The 27,653-nt window shown below is 40.4% G+C and overlaps 1 protein-coding gene across 1 annotated transcript in view; it reads right to left on the bottom strand.

Moving 5' to 3' along the window:
- Positions 1–1,263: 1,263 nt before the first annotated feature.
- Positions 1,264–27,653, bottom strand: part of SLC2A12 (solute carrier family 2 member 12) — a 29,701-nt gene continuing 3,311 nt past the window's right edge. Inside the window, exons 2-5 of the mRNA XM_052675895.1 lie at positions 22,140–23,459; positions 6,462–6,584; positions 4,206–4,338; positions 1,264–3,409 (exon numbers count right to left, since the gene is read on the bottom strand). Coding sequence (XP_052531855.1) covers positions 3,313–3,409; positions 4,206–4,338; positions 6,462–6,584; positions 22,140–23,459 — 1,673 coding nt within the window. The 3' untranslated portion in view covers positions 1,264–3,312. The remainder of the gene's footprint in view (positions 3,410–4,205; positions 4,339–6,461; positions 6,585–22,139; positions 23,460–27,653) is intronic.

Below are 27,653 nucleotides of genomic sequence, written 5' to 3' on the forward strand. Positions count from 1 at the left end.
CTTCCAGTCACTGAGGTGCATTGCATTTACCTGAGCTCCTCTGGGTTGGCCCTGCCTTCCCACCAGGTGCTCAGACAGCTTTAGGCTGTGACTTAAGATTTCTGCTACACCTGTATTTTAATAGTTAGTTGGAAGTTGTAACTCTTAATTCTGTGTCATCAGATGTGCAGGCTTTGTTATAAAAGAGAGGCATAATTATGGCTACATTTACTAGGCTATGTAAGTCTACATCACTACAATTAAGTGATTACAATTAAGACTAAAGCTGTGAGGAGTAAAAAAGCCCTTGACCTCGTAATACTACCTTTAGAGGTACCTGAAGCTGTTAGAGTCTGCAATTAAACAGCATTGGAACTATGCCTTCTTCAAAAATACTGTTGTTTTTTTTTTTTTTACTTATTTATTTCTGCACTAAGTGTTTGTGTGTGGGGAAAGCTCACAAAAGCTCACCATGAAGCCAAAATCTCTGTCTCTGAGAAGACAATTCCCATGGTATATTCCAAGTTAAATTTATTTTTGTGATAACACTTACAGAATTTGTTACAGCAGAAATTTATTTTGGAAGCTGTGATGCTTAGCAGGATTTTACAGAAGCTCATTGCACTCAGTGTGATGTAATAGAAATTAAAAGCCAACGTGGGCTTGGATCGCATGTGCAAAAGTATGTTCAGCTATCCAAAAGCAGTACCAACCAGAGCAAGTAATGCTATTGGAAGCACTGACAATCACCGTCAAATCACAGATGCAGGAATTTCCTGCTGTCACTAAAACTACATTTTATTCCTTGATTTAATCTCAGATGCTTGTTAGTATAGGAATGAATGTGATAAACCAGTAGCATATTTGAAAGACTACCCAGAATCGGCTGAAGGTGTCTTGCAAGGCTGTTTAGTACAATGCACATGAATGAAACGCAGCCACCAGCAGATGGAGAGGTTTCAGTAGACTTCAGTGCCGAGCAACATGGGAATTGCCAACACACGGAATTCAAAAGATGGTGAATCCAGTCAGGTGTGGGGTTTTTTTTTGTTTTTTGGGGGTTTTTTTTTGATGAGATGACTTGCCAAGTGTTTAGAACAGATGGTACAACTAGTAGGTTTTATTAAAAAAAAAATGCTAGTGTTGATGTAAAAAAAAAATGTTACAGTATTAGCAGAACTGTAGTAGCTCCTTACAGGTACTTGAGAACATCTCCTGAATCTTCTACTTTTTTCCTGGTGCTTAGTAGGCTTCACACACACTCATTAGACACTACACGGCACCAACAGTTTAACCAATATTTTAATATCTTTCCATTTCAGTAATAGAATGTTTTGTTGCTGTTTTTCTCCAGTAATAAGGCACTAATATTTGTCAAAACTATTCTTCACCATGGCTCCAACCCAGCTATCCTTGCATTGTGACTGAGCTTTCACACATTTTGCATCCTTTTTGTAACTATTTGAAGATGTTACAGGAATACACTTACCTCTGTCACTGCTGCAGTGTTGAGTAAACTGTTCCTGGTGCAGCCAGGAAAATGCAAGGAGACTCTTAGCTGCAGGGTCTCTTCCATGCAGTGGCAAAGATGTCTCTTCAAATAGCTTGTTATTTATTAGGACTGTAGTGCTCAGGCAAAATTCTGGGCAGGTCTTCATTTTTTTATTGGAAAATTCAAAGTAATGGAAACGAAACTCTTCCACATCTATGGGAAAGCTGGTAGTACATCTGGTCCAGAGTGGGATTGGAACTTGGGATGGAAATCCTGTACATTACTACCAGCTTGGCTAATCCTTTCTGCAATGTGAACCTGAAGTCCTTGTGCTTACTCCTTCTGGAGGAGGCTTCACCCTGAATCACCTCAAACTTAGGTGCACGGCCCCACTGTTTGTGTAGCCTTGTGTGTGCTTGGTCTCTTCTTGCTTCTTAAGGACTATGTCAGTAGTACTTATATGTACCCTTATCGGAAGATTTTACCTAATGTTTGATGTGTGTGCCTTAATCTGTATTTTGCTGAGCCTTATGTGCACTATTATATGCATTTCTGAAAGCAGATAGGTCTTACAACACTCATGAGGTGTGAGCACTGATGGCTCTCGGATCAGAACAGAAAAAATAAGGCAACTATAAGCCAGATTGCTCACCAATCACCTAGAAGTTTGGTGGAAAAGCTTCAGCAAGATTTTTGGTTGTTTTAGATGACATAGGATTTTCATAGTTAAAAATCCTGTGTTGTGATGACCACTTGCCTGATCTTTGTACAAAAAGTCCAACAAGATTTTGACGCTAGTTCCCTAAAAGCTTACAGTGTAAGAAAGTTGTGGCATAGATTTGACCAGTAGATAGCTAAAGTCCTGAGGTAGCTAAATTTCTAGTGACATTGGTAAATCATGGCCTTGGCGTCAATAGTTTCTTTTCAGGTTGAACACACACTAACTGTATGAATAGGTGTTCTCCTCTAGAATTACAAAATTAGTGTGTAAATGTGTGACAGTCTCAGAATCTGATCAGAACTGATTCAATCTGTCCAGGAGTAGAACTTCACCTTGGTCGTTAAGTTCCCTTAGTGCAGAACATGGTCAGGTGGTTTTAATGCTATGAGACAGTAAATAAAATGGGATCATGTGTGTAGTCCAAAGTAGTATCAGTATTCCAGCTGAGCATGTCAGTCTTGCTCCCTCTATTAAATGCTGAGAGAAATGCCACTATGTAGCTGCTGAGACAGTCAATATGCTTTTAAAGTGTTTGCAGGTTCTTGGGCCATTTACTTATCTGCTAATAAGTATTAATCTATTCATTATTCATTATTTTCCTAAGAGGTTCATTAACCTCTTAGGAAAAAATAGACTGAAGTTATTTCATGGGAGCCATACAGCTAACCCTTTTTTAAGGCTGGTTCAGTAATTTAGGATACATTTGGTGAGAAATGACAAAGAGTTGGAGTGACGTAAGTCTTTGGCAGTCTCCTCCTGTGAGACAGACTCTTCCTTCTCCTTGGCACCCGGTAGCTCCTTGCAGCTCTGAGCACTTGCTGAGTATAGATAACAAGGACTGTGCACAGCATTCTGGCTTCCATGCACCTCCTGTGTGTCAGAGTAACCTAGGGGAGGTGAGGGATTCTGGTTTGAAACAGATGGAGCCTGGTGTTCCAGTGAGTTACAAACTACAACAATCTTTAATGCTGGCCATAAACTACCACTGAAAGAAGGTCTACTAAGAAATAAGAGAGAGATTATCTTGTGTATAACAAAGAAACCATGTGTCCCATTGTAGTGTCAGTATTTTTTTCTCGGAGCCAGTCTTTTGGCAAAGGCTGCCTTGGTTGCCTCAGCTCTAGTAGAACTGTTCTTTCTCCCTGTTGGGTAGTTCCACCGGCACCAGCTTCTCCCTGCGCTGGCTCATCCAGCACAAGGGGGTCTTTATGTATTTACTGGAGAATAAAATAAAAATAATTTTTAAAAAGATAAATAAACAATAAAAAATTGCTATTGAGTGTCAGTAGGACACGTTGCACGAGAGGACTGCCCCCAATCACCACCACTACCCCTACAGGCTTTAAAAGGCCCATGCCCTGGGCCACTGCCAGAAGAGTGTGGGAGCTATGCTGTCTTTTAGTTTTGGGCTGGTAAAAAAGTAGGCACACATCCTCTTTGAACACGTTATGGGACTCTGCTTTTATGTATATATCTATATGCACATATATATATATATATTCAATAACTAAAAAGAACTGAAAAAGATGGGGAGATTATGAGCATCACACTGATAATAAAAATTGAGTCCACAGGGCCACTAGATTCAGTAAACACAAGCAAAAAGCCCCCATCTAATAAAGCTACCCAAACTTACATGGAGGCTTGAAGTACTGGAGAGAGGGTCATTGTCCTTCCCTTTTCCTAACTGCAAGCAAAGGCATACAGTCCAAGTGGGAGAGCAGGGCTCCCTCCTCCTCAAAAGGCCACTCAGCAAATGTGCTGGGGAGTCAGGCAGTTATTAGTGTTGTGTGTTGTGGAAACCACCATCCCTTCTGGGTCAGTCCTCCCACAACAACAGCAAAGCTTTGCTTTTTTACTTTGCCAGAGAGATTACCATGTGCAAGCTCAAGCCTTGAAAATACATGACTTTTCTAAAAAAATATCAGCTTGTATTCCCGTTTTGTTGGTACACATCTCTGGGAGGCTTTGTCTCTCTGGCACCATGGGGATGCAGTCATGCTTTGTACTTACTCTTTAGCCAGTTCCATGGATATTTGCTCCAACGAGCATCCTTTCGTCTCTGGTATAAACACAATAACAAAAGCCAGGGATGCTAGGCTCATTACTGTGTAAATGAAACACACCCAGGACAAGCCAATAAGCTCTATAAAGGAAAAAAAAGAATTCTTCAATTTTCAAATATTACTTTTTCTGCTGCAACCTTTCTATAGGATACAGCCCCAAACACAAAGGAGATGTTAGAAAACAGGCTGTTATTCTTGGCTTTTTCATTTGTGAAATGTTTTTGCTTTTTCAGTCTTGATGAGAAAAAAAAAAAAAAACAACTAAGCAACTCATATTGACCCATTTACCATAAACCCATCAATTTATTTTGTTTGCTGTCACTTTGGATAGAAACAGTGAGCAACCATTGTTGCTGTTTCATGCCAGGGCACTGGGGGTCACAAGCGCCTTGAAATTCCACCCATGTCTGGTTTTTTTGCAAATTCTTTCATGGAGCAATAAGAGCATTTTTCACACTGTGGCAGTTGTCTCAGTTAATCCCACCAGGCTGTCAGTTCCCAGCATTTCTGGGAGAGAAAAAGAGACCCAAAGATAATTCCTAATGGCGCCAGCTAAAAACTCAAAGTTTTTGTGTTTTTTGTTTTTTGTTTTGTTGTTTTGTTTTGTTTTGTTTTGAGTTTAAGGGGGCAGAGAGGACCTCAGGCTGAAGGAATGGACTCTGCCACTACTGTCATGTTGTTGGAAATCTCACCTCATACACTCTTCTGTATAGACAGGTCCTTAGTGTTCTTCCCTGTTAAAACTAGACCAGAATGCTGAGACACTTGTCAGTTGTATCACGAGCTAAAAATTGCAGCTGAAGCTTCTGTTCCAACTGCTGTCTTACACATCAGATACTTGCTGGCCATACTGACCTCCACATAAATTTGTCTGAAGACAGATTTTCCGATTCTGCCTTTCTACCCTAGACTAGGAACTTGTAATTGCATATAGTTATACTTTCAGAAATCCAAATCACATCCGCTAAACCAGTAAAGTTGCTGTGGATCTACGTTCACCATAACTGAGACCAAAGCAATGGCTATGTATGCATTAACAAGTAGTGCTTCATGGCAGAAAAGTTATTCCAGGTCAACTATTATTCAAGATGCACACCATCTGATTTCAGGAACATCTCCTTAGCTCTAGTGTGGTCCAAGATCTGAACACGTATTGGCAGATAGAGAGTATTCATGGTGCATTTTCCCATTTGGTTTTGTTGAAAAGCAGTTCAGGACTGCTCTGTGATGGAGACCAAAGTGTCACAAGTGTAGACAACTGGAAAAATTTCTTCTGAAGAAGCTAAAGTGCCAATACAGACACACTGAATTTAACCTGGCATATTTTGCCCTAGTTCTGGTAAAAGAGAACTTTTTCTCTCCCTCTCTCTCTCAGAAAATGCCAATGTGAAACTCATTTTAGTCATAGATTGCACTTAATTTAAATATTCAATTTAAAAATATATCTAACAGGATGAAATCACCTCAACTCTTTGTGGGTCTGATAACAGTTGCTTGCCTGCCTCTTCATCTGTTGCTGAGTTATGCAGAGTTAAAGTAAATTTGGAATCTCAGATCTCTCATATAGTTTGACTTTCAGCCCATATTTTCTTCAGAGAAAGGTTGTAAACCAAAATTTGCAATACTTCCTATGAAATTAAATTAGAAAAAAATATTTGCCAATCAATGAATTTCCAACTTGGAATTTAAGGCTTTCCCTTGATTATAAATTATACTGTGACAGTCTACTTTCTTGTATTAAAACATGAAACACTTTCACCTTCCAAAGACACCTTTTCCTGAATGAAATTTCCTTAAAGTCAGGATAATCCTGCAAAAAAAAGAGGTTGATTTCTATAGGATGTTCTCTCTCTCTTTTTTTTTTTTTTTCCTGAGGAAAACTATGTCTGATCCAAAAAGCTGTGATTTAATATAGAGCAGAACTTTCACTGACTTCAGAAGGAGCAGGGCTAAATCCTAAATATCATATATTTTCATCTTTCTAAGGAAATGGCTTTTTAAAAATGGTCTGTGGGAGACACAGAATTGCCACAGGCAGACTCAGAAAGGTACGAAGGAAACTAACATAGAGCACCCAAGAAAGTCTTTGAGTTTGTCTCCTGGGCACAGTGGGTGCAATTTCAGCAGTACTGTTTGCATAGTTGAGACTTCTGTTATGTCCATGAGGAGAATATCAGCGTGAGAGAACACAGAGAAATCTTACCAGTGACAGTCAAAAATGTCAAGGAAATGAGGAGGTTTATTCCCCAGTTCATGCTAGATGTCAAAGCCATGGCTCGTCCCCTGATCCCACCAGGGAAAATTTCACTCAGGACCAGCCAAGACACTGAAATGGAGAAAAAAAAAAAAAAAAGTAAAATATCTTTGAAAGGATGACTTGCTGTTACTTCAGATGGCTTCAGTTGGAGCCACCTGGCAGAATAAGGTAGTTTGGAGGATGCTTGGCATGCATGGGCCCAGCCCCACGAGGGCCCACCCTGAGAAACACCAGCGATGGGAACATTGTCACCTTCCAGACATTACCTGGGAAATAGGAAAGGCTGGAAAGTAAGTGAGCCCAGACAGCACATCTGCTCATGGAAGGGAACACTATAAACAATTCAGTCACATAATGCTGATGCAGCTGGGGCAGCAAACCAAAGTAATCCTAGGCTTCGGAGCAGCACTGGGTGTTTCTTCCACCTTATAAATCAGCCTACCATGCTGAGGGAAGTTCACTCTTCCAGCTCTCTGCTATGAATCAGTGAGATCGCTGAGGGATAAATTAAGGCAGACGTCCTGATTTTTGGCTCCTTCATATCACAGCATAATGTGAGTGACCTCAGTGCTTGTGTTTCTGGTCGATAAAAAATTAATTCAGTCATATAGAGCTGGCTGAATAGCAATCTTGGTGGCAAGAAAAAAAAAAAAACAACGACACCACATTTTTGCACCATTCCTCGTTACTAAAACAAGGATTAAAACAACCAACTCAACTTCTCTAGCTCATTAACAAGATGCGTTTTCTCAAAGTTGCTTTGTGGAGAAATCATACGCTAGCAGACAACCGGCAAAAGGGCAGAGAGGTACATGCAGACAAACTACATCCTCAGGCCCTTGGACATTACAGGTTGGTTCTTTGATACATGTTTTCTGCATGATAACAGATGGAGACACACACTTGGCAGAAAGTTATATTGAGAAACTTGACTTTCTGTGGCCAAGCATGTGTAATGCTGTGTTGTCCCTTTGGATGATTGCAGGGTTCTTCTGTGACTGTAGTGACAAGAGTATGAAAGGAAAAATGCTGTGGAGGAGACTATAAAAGACCAACTGAAAGGGAAAGAAACCTGAGCCTTAACTCAACAGAGTAGATTCCAGCAATCTCAAATTTAGATCTCTTTGTACCACTGTTTCAAATTCAGTAATAATTTTTGGAGCTGACTCAGATTTATTTAATTAGTTAGTTTTATGGAGAATTACAGAGAGAGCTTCTCTCTCATGCTATGTTCCTCTTAGCACAGTGGTGATATTAGCCCAGGTATTGGAGCAGCATTCAAGACCACGATGCATAAGAGCCTGATGCTGTTACAGAGACATGGGCATCATACAGAGAAAGCTGTAGAGAGACTTCTGTTTTCTGACTTGAATCACAGCAAATTCAATACAATCTGCTGAGAAAGCTAACTTTCATCTAAATAAATGGTTTAGTCTGAAGTTCTATGTGGTCTCTACAAATACGGAAGGGGAGGGGCAAGTAAAAAGAAACCTGGCATCTGAAGCAGGTATTCTTCACTGTCAGGCCAGCTGTCTGGCTCCTGAGAAAAGTCAAGCCTTAGCAATGCATAACAACCTTGCTGCTGTGCTTTGTGCTGCTTCAGCATCAGGGCTGCTGAAGCACAGATCGTTAGCCACAGTGATACAACACATCACTGCAGGAAGTGCCAGCCACAAAGCAACAGAGAGCAAGTAGGATGCAATACACTGTTTCTAGCAGTAGGTAACCAGCCTGTGGGCTTCATTACCATAGGATATTATTACAGCCAGAAGCTGATCAACACCGGAGAAATTGATTATACACCCAGACTAGCAAAGAAAATATTCATAGTGCAGGGTTAAAATAGATTCTGAAATAATTCAAATTCGTTTTCTGCAGGAGACAAGCCATCTCCAGATGACAGGGATAGGAATAAACCTTTTCCCTGAGTATTTTGCTCTGTTTTTGCTCATTCAAGGGCTTTCTTGCATTCAAGTACTTGACAGTGCCTCCTTGCAGAGGCCCTGAAGATGGACCACGTTCCATTTCTGCTAACGGGGCAAACCCTGAGCTGGGTGAGCATGAGGGGCTGCACTGTACCACAGCTGAAATGCTGCAGCAGCTCCAATACCATGCATTTTTGTAAGGATAGGTTGTCCCTTTCTGTCTTAATGTGATTCATCTATGGGGCTAAAACGTGATGTTTTCCTGTTAAGAAACCAAAATTCTTGAGCTTTTGCATCAGCTAGAGTAGTGCTTAGCCATTATCATTTCAACAATCTATTTTGTGCAGGCAGGCTTACTAGATCTGTTCTTCATGTCTGCTAATGGTAGCTGCTTCCTCTGGCATGCCTCTGACCTCCTCTTAACTGGCTAAGAGTGGAAAGGTTTATTTCCCCGAGAGAAATAACAACTGTAGAAATCTGAGACTTATTACATTCTGTTTATCCCCTTCCCCAAGCTGAGGCAGCGATAACGATCAATTCTTTGCTTTTAGCACCTCCCCGGGATTGTTTTTACTATTTGTACTGTTGCCAAAAAGCAGCAGCTGCTGTAGGTACAGAGGGATGTGGCTTTCTCCTGGGGAGCCGGGAACTAGGCTCTGCTTCCAGTCACAATGGCTGCTGCTACCGTGTGCATGCAGCCCTCAGAAATTTAACCTGCACGCTCCCATAGTCTCCACAGAGAGAACTGGCTTCTGTGCCCCCACCAACCTAAGCAGTTGCATTGTACAGGAGAAAACAGCCCTTGTTTGAAACCAGGGTCCAAAAAATATCCCCTCCCACCACCACCACCACCTCTCTGTCTTCTAGGGAATCCAGCATTACTGCAGAAAGACACTGCAGTAAGAACCACACTGCACACACACAACAGTTTTCAGTGACTGATTCAGCAGCCCAAGCTACTGTTGGTGGAATAGATGGAGAAAGAGCTGGTGCCTTCCAGTTCAGGTGGGATAAGAAGTGAGGCTCGGAGCCCAGCAGGAGTCTCTGTGCAAGAGGATTGGTTCACGCAGAGGCTGCATGTAGCACTCACCTCACTGACCTGTGAGGAAATTGTACAATTGAGTGACCTCTTACGGCAAAATCCGGAGAAGAAAAACCACCCACTGGTGGTTTGTGGATGTGGTTAATTCAATGAAAACATTGATCTGCATTAGAAGGATTTTAACTGTTCCAGTATCACAGAAACTCCAAGCACTGAAGTTCCTTACCCACATGGGAAGAGCAGAGGATGCAGGTACAACACAATCATTTGGCGGATTGGGACATTCATCTCTATACAAAGTACAAGAGACTGTAAAGGAATAATAATTATAATGATGGTGGTGGAAGATTTCAGCTACTCCTGTTCAGACTGCATGAACTGCAAGACGAGGTACATTGCTGGGCCTACATTTTATATGGCATAGATGATGCAAGTTACCTGATAATTAATGAGAAAATAAAAATGTATTGTGTTTTAAAGCTGAACAGATTGTTCAAGGTGTAACTGTCCCAAAGATGCTCTGTTTTACTGGCTGTAATATTTTAAAATCAAAATCAAAATTATTGTAGAAATGAAAAGAGCCTCTCACAATATTTTGTTTCAAATGGAGAACAGTATTAGAAAAAGCATGATTTCTGTAAGGAAATAACAGGGCTATTGGAGTGAGTGCTTTAGTGATGGTATGGAGAATGTTTGTTACCTGATTAGAGGCTTAAAAGAGAGATACAACTGAATAAAAGTGAAAGAAATATCTCAGCACAGTAAAACAACTGAATGAATAAAGATGTTAGAAATGCAGTAGTGCCTCCCATAAATGTCATATGCCTGACTTGGACGTGCTGTGTGCAGGTTTGGTGAGCTCAGAGCTATAAAGTGCCACATAGAAAGCTGTGGAATTGGCTCTGAACATGGCAATTAGACAGATGAGAACTCCAGCTTAGAAAACAGTGGAGGGAAATAGACCTGAAGCTTATAACATTGTGAATGCAAGCAGGAGAGAGGTTTACATTGCTTTTTAAAAGACACAAACCAGGAAAAGTTGAGTAAAGTCAGCAGGAACAGCTGTTAGGGGAGACAGGAGGATGTGTTTCTCCTGCCAATGCTTATATTAACAGCAAAACTGGCTTGCACAGGATGCTTCATATGCGAAAATTATTATTGAGTTAAAATGATGAAATGCTGTATATTTAAATAATATTTCCCTATATGTGTGGAAAAGGATCCATCAGGACTGTCAAACAACAGTAGAAATAAATCTCCAGCATTGTTCTCAAAGACCAGGGAAGACTTGCTGTGCATGTTGCAGGTGCCTTCTTTTTATATGTTCCCTCAGCATATGCTGCTGGCTGTAGCTGGAGATGGGTAATGGTTTGAGAAGCTCTTTTGTTTGAGCTGATGTAGAAAATATAATAAAATTTACCTTACGGCCATAAGTAAAGAGGTGTCTTGGACCCTTGTGTGATTTCTTCCTTATTCTATTTATATGGTAAGTAATAAACAATAATAACAATTTTTAAAAAATCTCAGACTTACTTCAGAGAAGAAGAAAAGTGAGAATATCTAAGCAATGCTGTGAGATTGAGATTACTCAACATTCAAGATGCATGAATGAAAAATGTCCTTGTTTTGTCCTCATCCCTGCCAGGAGGCAGAAGCAAATTGGAAACTGCTCAGCAGCTCTCATTAATCAAATATTAGATCCATTGCTATTCATTTGCTGCTTAGCGTTTTTTTTCCTTTCCTGTACCTGTATTCTGAGAGAACAAGCTCTATGTGGTGAAATTTAGAAGCAGCTGTTGGAATTGTTGAAAGAATTCAAGTTGCTGAGGTACAAACCCTAGAACGAGATTAAGGGGGTTTACAGCTTAGCAGGGAAGTAGCCAGAAGTACATAAGGCTCTGGAAGGAGTGTAGCAACCAGAGGTCCAAGTGAAGAGGAGGAAGGGATTATCCTACCAGCAATGCAGGCAGACCCTCTAAGAACATGTAATAAATTAATAAAATTAAGCAAGAATGCAAGCAAGCAACTGTGGAGCTGCTATGAGAAGAAGGAATTCAAAGGACGTGTCTTTACCAAGACAACAAGTTTTTCCAGGCTCATGACCTTCCCTGAGATTTTCACGTATGTGGTTTCTGGACTAAAATTCTGCCCACATTTTTTTGCCAGAGACCAAAGCAGGCACTGCATCTATTTGATGAAAGCTAATTGTCTCCATAGCTCTGCTTCAGAACGTGAGATTGAAGAGGCTGCTCAAAACTAATAGCTGGCAAATACAAAGTAAAATGCAAAGCTGTATTCATTCGGAGAGCAGGTGAGCAGCCAGCAGAGTATCTGCTTCTTCTGTGTCCACGTGGAAGGGAGCTGAGTGCTTCTACTACTGAGGGGCGGGGGAGCCAGGAGAAGCCACAGCTGATCTCATGCCTCTTGCTGGATCCCATCTCTGCTGCTACCTCGTTCTATGGCTTTCGAGGTGCTGTAAAGTTCAACTATTGCTTCTCTCCAAGCAACTTTACAGCTTCTGAGGCCTAACACTGCTGATGATATAAAGGAGCCAGCATGGTATGGCAGAGCTTAAATTATTCATCTTTTCTTCTGATACAGTACATTTCTATTTCTAATGGTTAACCCTTTAGGTTCGAGTATCATATGGTAATACAAGTGGGACTTGATCTCTGAGGATGTAGTAGAATACATAAAAATAATTATTCACAGTTCAAACTATTTGCATCACTAAATGATGGCCCAAACAGGCCTCACAGTGTTAGAGGGAATTCATCCTTCACTCTTGCCTCCCCCGTTCATGTTCAAACTGCAGGAAGGTCTTGGGGAAGAAACTGTGATTCTAATGCACTGGCTGCTTCCCCTACTGCCTGGGCCATTGGAGGAGGAGGGCAGCAAGACATGCATCACCTCTGATTTAATCCCAGTGTCTTTCTCCCATAAACTGTTTTTCACCATTGTGATTTTGCTTTTAAACTTACATTTCAGCACACATATTTTTATTTACTATTGCAATTTTAATCTCTGTGAACTTGAAAAAATACATATTGTCCAGCATGTGTTTTCCTGTTTCATGCAAGCAGTTCAATATTTTCCTAGGTCCGTTTTCAGTGATACTCAATTACTGTCCATCTGCTTGCAGTTTCAAAGGTGCTGAAAACTAGAAGACATTTCTATTATCAGTGATTCCTTCCCAAATGATTATAAGTCAAGAACAGAGAGGTGTATAAGAATCTAAGAGTGATGGAATTGTCTCAGTTAATGTGATTTGGAGCCCATCTTAACCAATAACAGTACGTTAGAAGGATACATCATAGCTCTAGTGTAGACAGGTATATCATTATCTACACCTCTTCTCAGGTCCCCTAATAGAAACAGATTTAAGATGGCATACAAGATGACAATTCTGTTTGCAAATGAATTTCACATCCAGCATCTCTGTCTCTCATCATTTGTTGTGTAGACACTCATATGTACCCATCAAGACAGAAAAGTTTGAAAGGCAAGCAGAAAGGGAAAAAAAACGAAGAGGGAAACATGAAAACAATCTTTCAAGAGATAACATGATTGACTATAATAAATCACATACAGTCATTGAAAATTGTCTTTTAATTAAAAACTGAAATGTGTACTCCTGCTTAGAGGTGTTTATTTGTTCAGAATATTGAATCCAGGATAATCCTGTGAGGCATTTGCAGAGGAATGATTGCAGAAGCCAGAGGCCTTAATCCACATGAAAACTGAACATGAATTAATTTGTATTTTCACATATTTCACTTCTGAAAAGTATGAAGGGGAGAAATTACCCAACTGGGTGGGGGTAAATGAACCTGTTTTTCTAGTGTCTGAGGACCTATGTTGGACCTTGGGAGGTGCATAACAGAAAAGTGCTGCTGGGACATAACAACTGGGGAAAATTTAAACTCTTGTTCTTGCAAAATAGAGATTTGTATACACACTTCAGAAAGCTCCCAGTGGAAGGAGTAAGAAGCCTTCTAAAATAAAGACTTATTTACTGAAAGGACCACAGTGGTCCATTTTTTCAGTCCATCTATTCACTGCTGCTCATGCTTTGCTTTGGTTTGTGCTGGAGAGAGGGAGCAAGGAGGAATTTTGAAGACTCTAGGTTCACCCATCACATGACACCTTTCAGTGCTCCTTCACTCGTAAGAGTAGATTTTCAAACAAAATAGTAACAGAAACTGGGTGCCTTTTTGTGCTCCCCTTCCTTTTGAGGAAATCTTCCATGGTTTCCTCCCATAACTCAATAAGGTCCAGGAACTCAGATGCCTAAGTGAAGAACCATCTCCTAACTCCATGCAGTGCCTTACCCACCAGGCCATCCTGCACTTTGTCTGCTAGTCTCCACCTTCCTCAGCACTGACTGAAAGTTATGTGGTGGCCCAATTTTACTTTGTTGGTATATATTTTTCTCATAGTTTATAATGCATGCTTTTTTGATGGCCTCTACAAGTAAAATAAAATATTGTCTTTGCACTCAAAATCCTTCTTACAGTTCTAGTTTTTTTCACAAACCTGGCCCAGGATAAGGTTGCCTCTTAAAAATTTGTCCCAGCCCCTTCTCTCCATGGAAACTGGATATTATGAAGCTTGACATATGCCCTATGAACTTTTTCACAGATCCCATTGTAACAATGATCTTCCCTGCAAGAACACGCTCAAGGAAAATTAGTGTAAAATCTTTCATTATCTTTGATATGTTTACCAAAGGCCACTATTATTTACTGAATGCTTAGATGTAACTCTTGGCCTTCAACATAAGAATGGCAAATATGGCTGATAATAGACAGCCTTGATAAATGCAGGAAAACTCCTACTTGACAGTATGCTAGATTCACTTTGACAGTGCACCACTTAGCTGAAGATAATATCTTAGTGGAACAAACACGAATTACTAGGTTCAGTTACTAGTTAGCATCCCAGCAGTATTCACTATGCAGATTTTTTGAAGATATAGCACTTATTTTGGCCAGCAGCTACTAACTAACCTGAATTGAACAGGTACTTCTTTGGTATGGATAATTTTAAGCATGACAGCTGTTCCTCTTAAGCCAAGTAGTTTCTTGGTGTTTATAGGTTTATTAACATAAAACAATTAGCAGAGACATGTCTATGAAATTCAGTGCACTGAGATCAGAATATTGAGTTTGATTACTGTTTTAATCCAACATACTATGTCGAAAGATGTGTAGTCTCATCTATCTTTTCTAGACAGTTCTCTTCAGGCCAGATTTTGTGCTCAGCAAGTGAAAATGGAAGCACAGTCAATGAGGAGGCATAAGAATATGCCATGCTGGGGCATGGTGTCATCATCCATTCTGAAAATTCTGTTTTTCAGAATGAAAAGCCCTTGGTCAAAAAGAGACTCCCTCATTCACCTTCTTGAAAGTACAATAATGAACATAACAAAGTCAGTGAAACAGAAACAAAGCCAGTGAAAATGACTTCCCAGTTTTCAACTGTGCACCTCAATGTACAGCCAAATTTCAGTGTAGTGGTTAAACAAGACTATTCTGTTCCTTGCAAAAATTGAGCTCTAAAATAGTTGAGGAGAAAGTCTTTCTGGCTTTGCCATGCTTCAGTAATACAAAAACATCCTTGCCTAATGAAATTTTTCACACTTAAAAAGGCCTCCCAGAACTGTAGATCCCAGTAAGTTAGATAAAATGAACCCATTTGGCTGGTATTTTAAAGAACCCCCCTTTGCAATTTGAAATTCAGTAATTCAACATCGAGCTATCCAAAATCATCTTTAACTGGCTTGCACCTCACTTCTATTAATCATACTATGAAGACACAACCTGATTTTTCAATGAAGTGTCATGCTAACAAAAGGATGTAGGTAAAGCTTGTCCAGGACAAGGCAATAGGATGAGTGGGCAATTCACAATTCTTCCTCTATTTTTCACTGTGGTATGTCTGTCTTTCTACTGCAGCTTGGTGCAGACAGTGTGAAATAAAGGCCGCACAAAGTAGTGTTTGAATAACACAAGAATAATGAACCAGATAAATTCTAGAGGTGTCATATTAAAACCACATGTATGCATGCATTAAACTATGATTCAGTACAAATGCAGAGTGATAGGAATCTTCGCTTAAAATAAAGAATCCAAGACCATTTTTAATTAAGTAAAATAAGACTTTCTATACTGATTCACAGTGCAACATTGCCATTTTCCAGGTTTATTATTCTGGTTCAAATCCAAGAAAGCATTTAAGCATTTGCTTATTTTTGAGCACTTAGTATACTCCCCACTGCTATCTTCTTTTCCAGAGCAAATGACAAAACAATGTGAAACCAATGCTGTTCATTTCTGTGAAATATAAGGCTGAGCCACAGATGCTCTGCAAAATGTAGAAGCTCAAAAATAAAGCATTGCAAACAAATGTCATGCAAGGCAATGCTGAGCATGAATGCCTGTTAATGTCAAATTAATGCACACTATAAATTAGGACAATAGCCATATGTTTTGTAGAAACCTGAAATACTGCTCTAACACCACAGATATTGATGTGAATTGTAGCCACCCCTATCTTTCTCCAGGTAGTTTTCCAAGTTAGTGCAAGGCCATATGGCTTCCAAAACAATAGGGACAACTGACTAAATCAACTGAGAGTTAGCATTTTCTCAGTGATGGCTCTCTCATCCACAAGGTTTTCTAGTTTCTGGTAGAGCATTTATTGGCCTAGTATATGTCCAGGAGCATTCTGTTATAGAGAAAAAAACAGCCCTACACAGTCTGGATCATAAACATGACAGGAGACGTGACCTCTGTGGTCAGGTCCCTGGGCTGTTCAATATCATGTGTGAAACCAGCTGTTCTGGGTTTTCTTAGAGATACATATAACTTAGGAGAAAGACATAAAAGGTTTTGCATTTAACCACGCTAATGAATCATGTCTTCACTTAGGTAGCCAATTCATCTAAAAATCACAGAAGCAAAGTCCAGTTGACCAAATCTGTTTCCAGCATAATTCTCTGGACTTCCAGAGAAATGTTCCAGGTCTGGGTTTTGGCTTGTCTAATACAATAAAGTATATAAAGAAAAACAGCCACATAAAATTGAATAAGGGTAGTGATAGATTGAAAAAAGGACTTATTTCCTTCATTACCTCCACGGATTTCACTTTTCTTGGGAATCCTTGAACTTCCATCATTCTTCCATCTTCCCTATTGTCCCCGGCACAGGTATAAAACTTTGCATTTCAATGATGTCAACAACTCACAGCAAAATATAGACAAAACAGGTGCGTTTCACATGGGAATGTAATCTCACAGTCCAATATATATTCCTGAGCACCCTAAAATCCCTCAATAGCCACTGAGGAAAGGAGGGCTGCTCCAAAGAAGAAGTCAGAGAGCAGGGATCTGAAACCCTCCCCGTAGATAGAGAGAATATCTTCCTCTGGTAATTATCTGAGGAATCTGGCTCACATATCAGTTAAATGTCCTAGCAGGTTGGAGGTTCCCTTTCAGGAAAAAAATATATATATATTTAATTATTTAAATAATTTAAAGCATTGATTAAACTCTGATACACTCAACAGGGCAAATCTTCCCAGCTTTAAACTAGTAACAGGCATTTGTCAACTCAAATTAGGGCTTCGTCTATAAAAATTTGCTCTTAAGTTTTGTTCTCAACAGGAGCTTATCTTCACTGATGTCCCCATTGGAATTTGTTCTTCGTGGGGCTGACAGCCCCACACAGAAAGCTGCATGGAGATGGTGCATCCCAGCAGGGCTTGCTGAAAAGTAGGGTCACTGCTCACTCTTCGGGGCACATGTACCAGAGGACATGAAACTGCAGACCCTCGTATGGGAGGAATTTCAACTGTGTAAAACTAGAAACCAAAAGGCATCTTGGTAGCTTGCCATCTTTCCCTGCTCCAGTATCAGATGGATGCTCAAATCTGGGTCCCACACACCTCGTATTTAACTTATTCCACTCTTCAGCTGATATTAATACCAAAGTTCTACAAGCAGCTACTTAAAGGAGTTTTGATGGGGCTATAAGAGCTATGTGGATAAACAAAGTTTACTGTAAGTTCTATCTTCCCTTTAGCCTCATTATGCATTTACTTGTCCACTAAAAATATATAGAGATAAAAAAAACCACTTCTTTTATTTTTTCCTTTGGGGTTTTCCTTTGTGCCAAGCCCTGAGACCTAGAAGACATTCCTTCAGGTGCAGGGACTAGTCTGCCCTGGGAGAATTATGTGTGTGCCATCTGGGCTTTGAATGCCAGGGTCAGGGCATCCCAGCAGATCTGCAAATTCTCCTAGAAGACGATCCTGTGATGCCCTTCAAGATCAGAGCTCTGAGAGTCCATCCCTGGACTCTGAAGAGCTGCACAAAGCTCACGGATAAGTAGTAATAGCACACGTTATGTCCCAGCACCACAAAGAGATAAGTACCTATGGACTTTATGCATCTACATGGTTTTGAGGATGGATCTTCTCAAGACAATTCCTCTCAGTCCCACTTGTAGGTATTTCCACTGATTTGCATTCACATCCTCCACAGAGCTGATAAAGTTTGCACTGAAGTTCATTGGCTAACTGCATAAATACCTTTGCAGTTATGCAGGATTAGCAGAGGAGGAGGAAAGAGCTCTTCTGAGCAAGACACTAGCGCTGTACATCCAATCCAAATACGTGCATTCAACATCTGTCTCTCAATTAAAGCATTCCCCACTCCACAGCAAATAAAAAAACCCAAACAAACAATCAAAAAAAAAAAAACCAATAACTTGTGAGCAGCGCTGGGCCTCCTTCCTTGAACTGCATGCAGGGCTCCTACATTACATGTAAGACGTACTACCAAAGTCCTGTTTTATTGTTACTTTTTATGTGCTAGAACAAATTTAGGCCTAGGAAAAAGATGCCATTTGGGTGCATACTGAGTTAACGTTACTTGCTTTTCACCACAGGACTTGCTGGAACCCTTCTGGTTTTTGCAGGATAAAGAGGATTAGCTCCAGGGCAGACTGCATTTCTGTATTAATGTGCATGGTGCTACAATCTATCTTTCACCTACTTGTTGGTGAGATCATCCACTGCAAAGACATGGGTTTACGCTTTCAAAGATATCTGTGGATGTATGAGAAAATGTGGAGGCAAGTTGTCCACACATGCATGATATTTAGTTTTTGACCCTAAATGGTGCAAAAGCAGCAGATGAGGACAGAGGATCAGATCTTTGGTAAACAAGTGCCATCCAACACCCAAATCTGGATGTTGTTTTTTACATCAGGGAGAGAAGCACTTCAAGTTCTTGAGAAGTTCTTGATACTCATTCTTTTTCAGAAAGGCTAAAGGTGCTCTACAGTTGTTAAGAATGAAAAGCCTTTTGCATACACTTCATCCAACTCCAGGAGTCCCCTTTTTTTTTTTTTTTAATAGTAAATCTGCTACTCCAGGAGTTTGGCTTTCCTCATTCCTACAGCAATTCCAGTTTAATCTGTGCCATGTAGACATGGCCCTGAATAGAAGTTCTCTGTGTTTCCTCTATGTTACAATCATTTCCAGGGTCATGCCTAGCTTTTAGATTCAGTAACAAATTGGTGATCTACCCCTGCACTGCACTCATCTCATTTGCCTGCACTCACAGCTCCCTGTGCAAGGCATGGTGAGTCTACTTCTTTGAGATTTCCAGTGGTGTTAGCAGCCTGCCTCTGCAGACAGCCATGGAATGCAGTGCAGAGACAGACCTTCATGTTCTTCACTCTTCATGTAGACTGAGATTTCTCATAGTCTCTGTAAGCATCTTTCATCTTCATATGACCTTTCTGATGTACAGAAAAAGGCAAGTCAGACAAGGCTAGCTGGCAGATAAGATCCCTTTGCTCTCTGCAAACACCCCTGAAGAGACAGTATGTGCTGCTCTGCAGCATGATGCAACACTCATTTGCTGTACATACAAAACATCCTTAAGACTGTGTGAAATTGAGTGTGAACAAGCAATAGATCCCATTTCATCAAGCATAATAAATCCAAAACAGAGCAGCAGAAATTCTCCTTTCATCTTGCCTAAGGGTTAGCGATATAAACACAGAACACCCTGTAAACAAAAAAGTGACTATGCAGATCTCAATGATCTGTGAATTCTTCTGTAATGCAAAAATGGCTTTTATCTCTCACTGTCTATTTATGAACACTCATCAGTGTGTTTTCTGAGTGCTTTGATAAATGGCAGTGAATATATTTAATGTATGTTTCATTTATTAATCCATCTACTTCATCTAATTTGGAGATAAATGTTAAATAATGGAAAAATACAGCATTTACAAATGTTTGCTGTGCACATTTGGACAGTAACTAGCTCTTTGACTAGAATCCCAGAAAAAGAAGGGAAAAAAAATTATAACAAGTTGGTAGATCTCAGATTGTATGATCTGCCCTAAGAAGGATGCACCATTTTCCTAATGGCACTACACAGATTCTTGTTTATCTCTGAAGAACGTAGCAAGGACACAAAGTGGCTGAATTTGTTCCAGAAATGGTCCAGTAGGGTGGAGAGAAAGCACAAGAACCTCTATGCAATTTGTCCAAAAAAGCCTGATAAGATCTGTAGATCACACATCCCCAGTATTGCCACCACCCTAGCCAGCATGCATAGGAGACAATAATACAGAAAATCCAGAGGTGTGGGTTGGCAGTACTTCAGCCTACAAAGCATCACCCAGCTGTGGCTCAGTGAGCACTGAAAGCAGTGCCAGAGCCTTGATGCCTCCTCCCTCAGCAGAACAGGTGATGGCAAACAGTCTGGTCTAGGCCACAAATTGGACTGAGATGAATAACATGAACATGTTAAAACTGTTTATTTTACAGAGGGTAGCCTGCCCTGTTATTCTTCACACTAAAAAAGGCAGAGTAAGAATAAGAAATCTAGGCTTTTAAAATACAGGTGTTTGGACTCTAAGTAGCACATGTTGAAGGCTGCGTATGAGACACAAACCATGGCCTCCTCCCCAACTCAGCCTATGTAACCACAAGACAACCAAGAGAACATTTGTAGACTCCAACAACTTCTTGATTATCTTACCATTGCATTTTCTATACATTGCTAGTTTAGAATGAGCGCTGTATTTCTGTGTACCTGCATTTGGAAATGCCCGTACCTCTCCTGGACCTTACATTCTCTTCACTTCATTTCACTTCACTTTGCTGTGCTTCACTTCACACAAACAGACCATGGCTTTATCATACATGATTTTTTCAATCTGGAGCTGAGATTGTGCCTGTTCTTACCCGTTTGCTGTTTGAGGGCATTTTCTCAGTAAAGAAAGAGGTCAGGAAACAAACAATGGCCTCAAAGGTTTCTCAGATTAGCCTGGCAACACACCTCAGTTTCCATAGCCATCAGGGAAACGGGCATTGTTATCAATAGCGTCACACCAGACCAGCCCAAATGACCAGGAACCCAGTTACAGCCAGGTCAACAGGAAAGTAGCTTGCAGCAGCACTCCAAGCATGAGTCTGTATCCCTGCCCTGAGGGTCGTTAACTCTGTGTTTGAAACACCCAAGAAAAAGCTCTAGCAGCATTTCTTTTCAGGGCTGCAGCCCTGGTTTTGAGCTTGTGTCGCTGAACAAAGGATCAGTCCCCACGGGGTCTGCAAGAGAGGGAACAACACTGCAATAACAAGGCCAAGCTTGCTGTCCTGGCAATGAATGTTTATCTCACACAGCTCTCCCAGTGAGCAATGTTTAAAATAAATAAATACTGCAGGGGAGTTGCTGTTTCTGTAATTGTTGGGCTTTATTCTTGTGAAAGTTTTTACTGTAATAGTGTAGCAGACGTACAGTGTGTTTGCAAGTCAGGTTTGAGCCAGAGCACAGGAGCACATAAAGTCACTTAATAGATAATGAACTCTGTGCATGTGGGGTTTTTTTGCAGCATAGATTAAAAAAATCAACCCCTTCAAATACAGTAATATGCACTTGCTATTGAAACAAACTGAAAGAAAACAGAATGAAGAGATTTAGCTCCTGGTACCTGGAAATGGCACAAATGTTCTCCTCAGGAGAAGGTTGCACAGCAGCCCTCCTTCATGTTCTTCCACTTGTGCTGTTTCAGCATAGGTGGCAATGATGATGCTGCTGAAGTTTGCTCACTAATTATGATGCTTTAAATTTTTCCACTATATCTGAAGACTGTCATACAATCAGGAGGTCAGATCCTCAACTGGACTCAGGCACGCCACCTTTTCATGGATTTGGTGGTGCCTTAACTTGCAGAGGCCAAGAGCTCTTCATCGTCTTAGGTTTATGGGTTAGCAGAAGTAAATGTCTGCATCTCAACCTTCCCAGTGTAAAGAAATATCAGAACATGAGGAGGAAAGACTGACAGGAGCCCTGAAACTTTTCTGCACAAGTCTTATACCAGTTCCTAGCTTCACTGAAGGTGAACAATTAGTTCTAGATAAATTAGATAAATCCAATAATTTTAGTGGGTGGGATCTCTTTGCAAAAGGCACACTCTAGGCCCATCAGGATAATCTGTAATAATACCAGTGCACATAAGCAGAAAATACTACTTTGCCCATGTGGGAAACTGCCTGATGGGCATGTCATCCAAGCACTTAACTTACTTGTAAATAAATAATTACAAAGAATCAGAGAAAAGAAACACTTACTTGGTCCAAGACCTATGGAAAATGCAGCAACGTAAACAAGCAGGCTGGCCAGCGAGACCCATTTCAGGGCAACAGAAACCTCCCCATTCGCTGTGTGAGACCCCATCATGCTTCTGCCTCCTGCTGGAGTAGTCCTGTTCAGTTCTCCTGTCCTGGTGACGTCAAGGTTTCTCTGTATGTCAAATAAGAGTCTTTCTGGTAAAGCCATACTAGAAAAGAGGTCCTTGAAGCTCCCATTGGTGACACCAGTGAGGTTTCCTGGACTCTGATAGGTATCCTCTGGAGACTGGCTTCTACAGATATTGGTGAAATTCATGTGTATGTTACGGTTCACTAACCCCATCGTGACCAATGATACTGCCATAACAGAAGAGCCAATACACAGGAAAGTTTTACTTCCAACTTTATCCACAAAAACTGTGGCTGGAACTGTGCTGACCACTTTAACCACTCCGACTCCAGTAGAAGCCAAGCTAGCAGCTTCATTGCTCTGAAACCCAACTGACTTCAGAACAGTTGATGCATAAAATAAAATGTTAGGCTGCCCAGTAGTTTGCACAAAAAAGACTAGTGTAAGCCCTACCAGCATTCGGGCCCTCATGTTGTTCTTTGAACGAAACAGGTCCACGAAACTATACTGATGTTCATCTTTCAGGGAAGACTTGATCACAGTGAGCTCTTTAGTAGCATCTGAAGTTTCCCGTAGCCTCTCCAGTATTTTTCTTGCAGCTTCATCATTATTTTTCATGACAAGAAAACGTGGACTTGGTGGAAGGAAATACATGGCAATACCCTGCAAGGCACCTAATGGAATTACAAGGCCAAACATATACTTCCAGCCATGAGATACAGTGGCAAATGCATAATTTGAAATATAGGCAAAGAGAATTCCTATCACAATCATGAGTTCATTCAGTGAAACAAGAAGGCCTCTTCTGTGCTGTGGGGCAATCTCGGCAATATACACACATGTTGCAATTGATGATAATGATATGGAAATACCTATGGCAATTCGTCCCACAATAAGTATTCCATATGATTCGTGGGGCAGTAAAATCAGACTTCCCATCACAAGTAGAGATGATGCAATAATGATAGCAAATCTCCTTCCAAAACGATCAATCAGGAATCCACCAGTAAGTGACGCAAATAAGGCCCCGAAAAGAAGGGAACTCACAACAATTTCCTGTTCTTTGCAAGAGAGTGCTAATATGCTACTCATCTGAAGAAGAGCTCCAGAGATAAGGCCCAGCTCATAACCCATTAGAAGTCCACTTACAGCAGCAATGGCAGAAGATAGTAAAGTAAATGTTCCACAGCCTGAAATAAGAGGGAAAAAGAAATTGAAAGTGTGACTTCACAGCACTCACAATCAGTACTAAACATAAGATATAACCAGTAGTAAACACTTTTTTGTAACTTTTAGGCAAAACAGTTAGGTACAAACAAACCCAGAAGCAGTAGCTGTATACAATGCTAAATATGACTGTGTGTAATTTTTAATTCCTATAACACTCTCTTTAATTTTAATGCATTTAAGTTTCTGATATCCCTAATCTGAAGTCGATAAGGTTTTGGTTGAACCCTAAATAATTAAATCTTCTGCAGAATATCTTCACAAAAGGCAACACTGACAATGCAACCTTTTGATAGGAAAACAATTTTTGCTTTGAGACATTCTCAAGGTAAGGAAAGCAATAATCTTTCACCCAAACTGTTTCAACCTTGACTTGAATAAGTAATAAAATAATCCTTCACCACTTATTAATTACTTTGTTTCACTTAAGGATGCCATGACAGCTGCAGATATCAGTGTTTTTAATTTGCCATACCAAGGTTGATGCATACAGCCAGGATATTCAAGGGAAACCAATCCCCGAGGTACAAATTTCCAAACTTTATGGGCTTTGCTCATCGCTTTTTTGGAATATCAGAAACAGATATTTCACATACTTAGGACAACCTCAATGTTAAGAATAAAGAGCAGATGGCAAAAACATAAACTAAGTGGAGATTATACGCCTTTGAACCTCCACTTTAAAATAAACTCATTTTATACAACTACGATTCATTGTTTATTGTTACAAGATAGATTTCACTGATCATGTTCTACTAGCTGTGAAGCCTTTTGCACCCTAGACTTTGAGGAATATTTCAGTTTGTTGTTGTTGGTCTTGTTCATTCTCCCAGCATGATTTTCCCCTCACCATGATGTTGGCTGCAACACAGTAAGAAAAAAGTAGACTGACTTCTGATTTCCTGCTTAGCTGGAGAAATCACATGTGCCTGAGGAGAGGTAGCTTTTGCAGCACAACAGAGTCCACAGTTCAGTTAATTCTCCTGTTATATGGTATAACTGAAAATTATACAGAGACTGTTTATTTTTAGCTTATTTTTCTAAGACATTAAGGTTCTCTGTTCATGCTGACTGCCTGAAGGTCCTTGCCAATAATTTTGAGTGTGTTGGCGAGAATCAGCTCCATTTGACAGAGGTTATTACATTTCTAAGGAAAATCAGGCAAGTGGAGGAGGAGAGCAACCCCAGCAGGATGTTTGCACTACTAAAACAAATAATGCCAGAGCCCGGCCCCAATCCTGGAAGGGGGCCAATGAATCCTATTAAATTGCTGGCACAGTATCTGGCATAGTATTGCCCCATGCCACCTAGAACTCTGCTAACAATTCCTGGACGTGACCTGGTGGCACAAGGCCATCATCACACCCTGTAGCCAGTCCACAGGAGTTATTTCAGAGCATAGGACAATTTAATAAGTATAAGCCTGACTATAAGCCATGCCTCCAGGGAATTTCTTGTAGTGAAGGACCCAAAACTGAACACAGTACTCAAGATGAGGCCTCACCAGAGCTGGGTACAGAAGGGTGATCACTTCCCTGCTCCTGCTGGCACACGATTTCTGACACAAGCCAGCTAGGCAAGAGACAGGCAGAAAATGCATGATTGTGCATGCACATGAGCATGGCACTGATTACGAACAGAGCTAGAAGCATAGAATCATAGAATAGCATAGAAGTTGGAAAGGACCTCAAAGATCATCAAGTTCCAAACCCTCTGCCATGGGCAGGTTTGCTGATCACTAAATCAGACACTAGACCAGGCTGCCCAGGGTCCCATCTCAGCCTGGCCTTGGACAACTTCATTGATAGGGTAAACACAGCCTTTCCAGGCAGTGGGTTATGTACATGACTTATGTTAAGTTATGCTTGCAATATTCATTTTACTGTTGTAAAGTCTAATCTCTCCATTCCTCCCACCATCTTCCTTTCTATTTTTCGACTTGTTTGCTGACTATATATTTCTAGCTCTGGAAAACATACCCGTCCAGTATATCCTGACTGAAAATCAGGGCTGAGGATACAAGACTGTTGTGCTGAATTAATGTTTGGGTATCAGAAGTGAGATTGTTAATTTTTTTCACAGTGCTCTGTCCAGGCTAATTCCCAGTGCTGACATCTGTGCTTGTTTTGACATCTCTGCATTTTACAACAACAGCCCATGAAGATTTAACCTAAGATTCTGGTTTATTTAAATAGTAAGAAGCCAATAGAGATCACTTTGGTCATCTAGTCTAACAGGAACATAACACTTTGGACACAATTACATGTGTTCTTATTTTAATTAGAGCACTTGAGATATTTACCTTTGATTTTAAAATTTAAAAATGTGTTTAAGTCATACATTGTTCCTGTGGCTAATTGCTTTAATTTTAAGTTATCTGTAATTTATTTTTAACCCTATTTTTTGCATCTTCAGATTACAGCCATCAGATCTCATTCTCCATTTGCCTTCACTTACCCTTGATCAATATGTACAAAAATTATAGCCTGTCATCAAGTCATCCCACAGATATCTCCTGAATGATCTTCTTAGCCTGTGAGTCTTCATAAGTTTCCCAGTCTCTTAAGCATTCAAAACCCAGTTCACTGAACCCTCTCCAGGTTGTCAGCTTCTTTATTAAACTGTTAACAGGATCCAGTGCTTCTGTTGTAGTTGCACAGTGCCAAATGGGAGTCTTCTATAACTCTTCCGCTCCTAATGCAGATTTCTCTCCATACCCATCAAATGATTGTCACAGCAATGCACAGAAACTCATTTGCAGCTGGTTACTCTCCAGCACCACCCATTTCTTTTTTGACTGAGTTCTTTCCAAGGCACTCAGTGCCTTTCCTTTTTACTAGCCTGACATCTTATATCCTAACTACAAATGAAAATTACTTAGCATTTGGCTTTGTTAAAGGACAGAGGACAAGTTCAGGTTCCCTGTGAGAAATAAACAGCACCTTTAGATTTCTTTTGTTACTATTTGTAAAAAAATAGGCACTTCTAGATGTTTGAAATAGGTAAGATGCCTACTTCTCTCCACTGACTATAAAAGGAATCCCTTGCTTGCTCATATGCAAATGTCTAAAGTTAGCTGTGGGGAGCCTCAGACATGGTATTCACTTGCAGTCAATAGGTCAGGCCATCCAAATTTCCTTTAATCAGTGATATAGCCCATTTATTATTCACCCATCACTTTTATCACCCACAAATGTTATTATCTTTTTCCAGGCAACAGAAATCTATTAAGTAACAGGAACAAAAATTGATTTTAAGGATCTCCAGCAGAAACAAAGCAGCCTGGGCAGTGTCTCCTATTTATGCTTTGAACTCTGTGTTCTGCACAGCTTTTAATTCTTTAAATGTGCAACCGTCTCTCTGGTATGGTTCCAATTCCTTATTCAAAATGGCAGTGCCAAGACAAATATTTAAAGGAGTCTGCCACCACCACTATTCTTTACATCTCACAGTGTCCTCTCCTCAACCCCTGGTCCCTCAGAGCAGTGCAATGGAGGTGGGTTTTTTTTGCTTTTGTTTTTAATCTGAGAGAGATTGTACAAGCTGGAGATGGAGCCTGGGCACCTGGGAGTTGCTAGAGCAGCAACGTATGTGTGACTTAAGGTTATATATACGTTTAGCATCCCCCAAGTAAAGCAGCTTGGTAAATGTCTTCACATTTGTTTTTCACTGTGTCAGCTGGTATCCTTGCTGGTGACACATGTTCACAGTGGTATAGAAGTAGCCATTGACTGTAGCTAAAGCAGACCTCTGAGTGGAAAGAAGGTTCTAATGCATGGGTATCCAACCTTCTGACTTGCTTGGGCTGCACTGAGTAACGAGGAATTGTTTTGGGCTGCTTATACATAATCTGCTCTGAAAGTAATGTCTCCTACTATTGCTAAGAAAATTGTAACAAATACAAAGTGCACAGTAACATTATTTGATGGAACAAGTTCTCGGCTACAAAAAAACCTGTTTTTTCACATAGTCAGCAACATCAGCTATGCATTTTCACCAGTGATGAACAAGAGCCTGTATACAGCACTCATAAATAACCGCAACAGCAAAGATGACCCAGTGTTGTCACTGCTGAAATGCACCACCCACAGCCTCACTGTGTTCACATCCACTCTTCTGTCTCCAAAGTTCCCTTTGACTTCAGGATACATTTTGCT

This window comes from Tympanuchus pallidicinctus, unplaced genomic scaffold (genome assembly GCF_026119805.1).
Source record: "Tympanuchus pallidicinctus isolate F22 unplaced genomic scaffold, pur_lepc_1.0 scaffold1, whole genome shotgun sequence".
Classification (NCBI taxonomy): domain Eukaryota; kingdom Metazoa; phylum Chordata; class Aves; order Galliformes; family Phasianidae; genus Tympanuchus; species Tympanuchus pallidicinctus.